Source organism: Nanorana parkeri, unplaced genomic scaffold (genome assembly GCF_000935625.1).
Source record: "Nanorana parkeri isolate BGI_ZX_2015 unplaced genomic scaffold, ASM93562v1 scaffold611, whole genome shotgun sequence".
Classification (NCBI taxonomy): Eukaryota; Metazoa; Chordata; class Amphibia; order Anura; family Dicroglossidae; genus Nanorana; species Nanorana parkeri.
This window is the reverse complement of record NW_017306879.1, coordinates 684,547-689,238: the sequence shown is the minus strand read 5'-3', so window position 1 is coordinate 689,238 and position 4,692 is coordinate 684,547. Positions and strand designations below refer to the sequence as shown.

At 38.2% G+C, this 4,692-nt stretch overlaps 1 protein-coding gene across 1 annotated transcript in view; it reads right to left on the bottom strand.

The window, feature by feature from the left end:
- Positions 1 to 4,692, bottom strand: part of CEP152 (centrosomal protein 152) — a 51,403-nt gene that overhangs the window by 43,186 nt on the left and 3,525 nt on the right. Inside the window, exons 3-8 of the mRNA XM_018562902.1 lie at positions 4,327 to 4,504; positions 3,825 to 3,987; positions 3,591 to 3,731; positions 2,649 to 2,788; positions 2,349 to 2,549; positions 179 to 326 (exon numbers count right to left, since the gene is read on the bottom strand). Of these exons, the coding sequence (XP_018418404.1) occupies positions 179 to 326; positions 2,349 to 2,549; positions 2,649 to 2,788; positions 3,591 to 3,731; positions 3,825 to 3,987; positions 4,327 to 4,504 (971 nt within the window). The remainder of the gene's footprint in view (positions 1 to 178; positions 327 to 2,348; positions 2,550 to 2,648; positions 2,789 to 3,590; positions 3,732 to 3,824; positions 3,988 to 4,326; positions 4,505 to 4,692) is intronic.

Below are 4,692 nucleotides of genomic sequence, written 5' to 3'. Positions count from 1 at the left end.
AATAAAAAAAGATAAAATTAAAAAATAATATTTTTTTTTTTTTTTTTTTTTACACACAAACTTCATAATGTCATTCTTTGGTGGTTTTACCAGTTGTATCCAAGATATCACTGACATTTTACACTCTTAGTGAACTCCTGTGACATACAAGAACATGAATACTGTTCTACTAGCTCACCTGTGTGTAAAAGATTGGCACATTGCTTCTGACTTTCCTCAAGACTCCTGGATAAGCGATTGATCATTTCCGTTTTTTCAAGTTTGCTTTCATCTTGCTTTCGCTCAGCCAGTTTTAGTTGCTCATCTAGTCGACTACAAATATCTTTCTATGTTAGAAAAAACAATTATATGGAGGAATTATAAAAAGGTAGAAGAGATAACAAGATAAAACTAATAGATAAGTATACTAGGTACAGAAAATGCAGCATGTGAAAGCCAACACCAAGGTTAAGCTAGCTATGCACCGAAAACCAAATAATTTCCCCCATCAACGCTAAACAGCACATATGTCGGAATCTCCAGTGCTTGCCATTATATTTAAGCGATTATATTTAGTAGCTGCAATACCCACAGCTGCCCAAGTGCTACCGAACATATGCAGTCACCGTTTAGCCGGTAATTTTCCACCCAGCTCAACTGATTTTTTAAATCAACCTTTTGTTGAGAGGAGTGGTGCTTGCAGGGCCACCCGTGGCTCGAATTTTGGTGATTCAGCAGGATGGCCAGATATAAAAAACCTTGGGAGGTTCAACTTGGTAGCCTGCAAACTTCGAGGCTAGCCCCACAATGTTCAGCCCAGAAGGTCCACAAGTTAGGCTGAGAAAAGGCTGCTCTGGATAGCTGTAATTGAAGAGACCAGCTCTAGTAGTGATGAAGAAAAGAATCTTGATTGAAGAGATAAAGGAAATAAATGCTCGCCTCTCTTCTCCCTCCACTGAGGATGTCATGGGTCCTTAGACCATTGGAGCCCAGGCAAAAAGAGGTTGCAGGGAAAGTCTAGCAGCCAAGCGGGCCCAAGGATCAGGCGAGTGTATTTTCTTTATTTTAGCCCCTAGACCAAAACGAGCAGTTAACCTTTGCAATATGGGGGTAGCCCCACTGCAAGGGTTAATTTTGAGATATCCCCCAAGTTCTTCTTTAACATGAGATCTGAAGAAAAGACATCCAGCCTCCTAGGACACTACAAAAAAAACTGAAGCACTGTTTTAGCAAAATTGATTGCCAAGATCTAACAAATTTATTGTCATAGAAACCTGGATTAACAGTCCCTTACACAGTTTTAAAAGCCTCACAAGAGGTTGGTCCTTATTGCCGGTGCGATAATCTTCGTAAAAAGTTACATTCTGTATTACTTGGATGACCAGCAGGCACACAGTCCAGCACATCTTATATTTCAGCATGTCCATCAACAGGTCGTCCAACTTATTTTTTGGGAGTGTTTGCAGATGATAATCAGTGGGAACTTCAGCATATATCAAAGTTTTGGCAAAATGATTAGTTTGAAAATGATCATTGATGCGTTTCCAGAAGACTTCATTTTCTATGATCTCATTGATTCCATTAAAACCTACTTATCCATTTTTAAAATATACAGCCAATCAAAGATTTCACCAAATGGTTTCAGATGCGAATATACATTCATGGAACCTTGAGAATTTGTCCCCATCTCTCACTACAGAATGTACAACTTAGTCACTTTCTTTAATCATAACAGTTTTTTTTTTTCTCTAGTCTAGGAGCTCGAAAAGTATCGGTACTTGTACCGAGTACTGTACTTGGTATCGGTGAATCCCTGTTTTTACAGATTGGAAATACTCTACATTGATGTGATAGTAACCATTTTGTGATTGCTTTTCATAGTTGTCATTTCATCATGTGTAGTGTTCTGCCCAGGCCATATTTGCTGGACAGACTGCCCGTTCTTTTGGTTAAATAACTCAGCACCATGACAGCTGGCAACTAGAATTGGCAGAAGAGAAGGTCAGCAATTGCAGCTTTTACGCAGGAAACATTGATCAGTCTTTTCAAATTCATTTTTGTTTTGGTCTTTCTTTTTTTTTTAGCAACAGGAAGTGTTTTTCTGCCTCCTTCAGTTTTCCTTTTCATGTGTTTTATACAGTTTTATTTATACAAATTACTAGTATATATTAATACAGGATCCGCTTCATATGATGGGAAACAATGAAAATGTGACAGTTTAAAATTAAATATTAGTATCAGATTTTTTGAATTACAATTACTTTCCTACAGCAGACAGGCAAGATGGCAACCTCTCTGCTCATGCTGTAGAAGGAGTACTAGACATGCACACACCTTACAAGAATATTATTAACTCTAGGATAACATACCTGTTCCTGGAGAGCTGCATTAACATAATCCAGTTTCTGCTGCAGCAAGAGCATTTGTTCTTCATGTTTCGTTCGAAGCGTTGACACAACCATCTCATGCTGTTCCCTTGCTCTGTTTATTGAGTCAGAACGCCGCAGGTCCATAACCTGCTGCTGCATACTCTCCATTGCAAGCTTGGCGACTTTAAGCTCCTTCCTTAACTAATTAAAAACAAAACCTCTTAGAGGACTGAAGACGAAAAATAGAATATAGCAGTAAGCTTTATATACAGTGTTTATATATTATAGAGTAAAGATTACCTGTTCATCATTAGAGGTTAACCCATCCATGGTGTTCTGCAGGGCAGCCATCTGTCCCCTCAACTGAAGCTCAACTTCTCTGGAATTCTGAAGCAACGTCTGTGACTCCTGAAGGCTGAGAGCCAATCCATCTTTCTCATCTGTATTTACAATGTGTTAGGACTACATACGAGTATTTGTTACAGTAAGAAGTGTTCTGTTTTTGGAATGTACTATAGACTTACTAAAGATGAAATAGACAAAATGATATTGTTTTATGACCCATGGACCTTAAATTGCAAAAGAGTTCCACTATTTCTTCTTGAAATTGCGCTGAGCCCATTGTACAACACATGTTTGTTAGAATTGCTGAACCTAGACACAACTGAAGATGATGTCCTGTGTAATGTCAAAGCTTTCTGTGCTCATACTGCCCATTGAAACTGCATTGACAAGCATACAGTGGTAGCAGCCATTTTATATATTTACCAAAATGTTCATGATTTAACTTTCCAGTTCCCAAATTCTAGCCAAGTAAGTATTTTTAAGTCTTCATTACATCAGGATGGAGATTAAAAATGATCACAGTTCTGTATGATAACAGGAAGAAAGATGGGCAATATACTGCAAGTTGCAGTCTTGATGTGGGAATCTCGCTGGGATGTTGCTGTGCCCCCAAGAAGTACATGCAGTCAAACTCTTAGGTTGTTTTTGTACATGAGTATGTGTTCCATTTAAGTCAGTATATGTTAACTAAAGTATGAAAAGAGGACAGTCATCACAAGCTTCACTGAAACCTACGAGTAAAAGTCAGTACTGTGGGAAAGGGTGCAATACATTTGGACTGGATGACATGTGTCCATCTACCTTATCTCTAGGATTCATCCACAATGCATACTTATTTTGCAGTAACAAATCAAAAAAAAAAAGAAGAGGGAAGGTGCACAGAGCACAGGATTTCACCTTTAACTATTGCAAGCTGATGACTGAGGAATCTCAGTTGTCGTTCACTTTCTTCTAGCTTTGTGTTTAATTCTTCAAGTTGCCTTCCTTTTGCTTTGTAAAGAACTTGTAACTGTACAAACTGCATGTTACCTGAAGAACCTACAAAATACAGCAGTTAGTTACATTTTTTACTATCAATATACTATAAAAAATGATGCATCGCACACAGGAAAAGCCAAATAAACCTCTTACATTCCCCCGTATCCAGAAACTCTCTTTGAAGGTCATCGTAATTGTCAAGTCTTCTTGCTGCATCTGGTTTGACATCTTTAAGAACATTTATCTGGTATGGGTTGTATCTAACTGGAATAGAATCTTCGGGATGACCACCATTACCTTCAGAAGCAGTGAACACCTAGGACAATAAAAGAGCACATTAAACCATGTAATAAAATGAAACAGGACATAATTGGTAAACAAACTAATATGGACGGCTACTCTTAATGCAAACCGGTTTTTTTTTGGAGAAATTAAAGTAAAACGACTAACAGACGTGATATAGTGCACTCTTCATGTTTATTTTCCTTAGGGTAGCAGTAAAGTCCCGTGTCACTTCAGCATCTTTGCCCATATTACATTTTAGTTAACGCTCACAGATTATTTCCTGCATTGCTTTTGACAGCCATGTGCTTGAACCAGAATGCAGCCTATGTACCACAGTGTGAAACATTATAGTAACTGTATATAACCAAACCTGATTTTCCTTGTTATTGCCATTTAAAAGGTTTTCACTGAGCTGACATCCACCATTGGTGTATGGCTGAAAATCCTCAGGAAGATGATACAAATCACCCGTGGAACTATGGTCAGGTCCATCATAATGATCATCACTGTGAAAGCTTCCCACATTGGACTCCTCGTTTCCATATTTTCTGTAATTGTCATATTTATCTGTAAACAAATCTTCATTATTACTGGGTTGGGCTTCCCACCCACTGCGAATTCCATCTCTTACTGCACCAATTTGCGGGCCCACATACTGTGGAGCAACTGCTTTATCTGGATATTGCTAAGAAAGACAACAATTCAAAACAAGGTAAGTTCTCAAGCATAAATGACA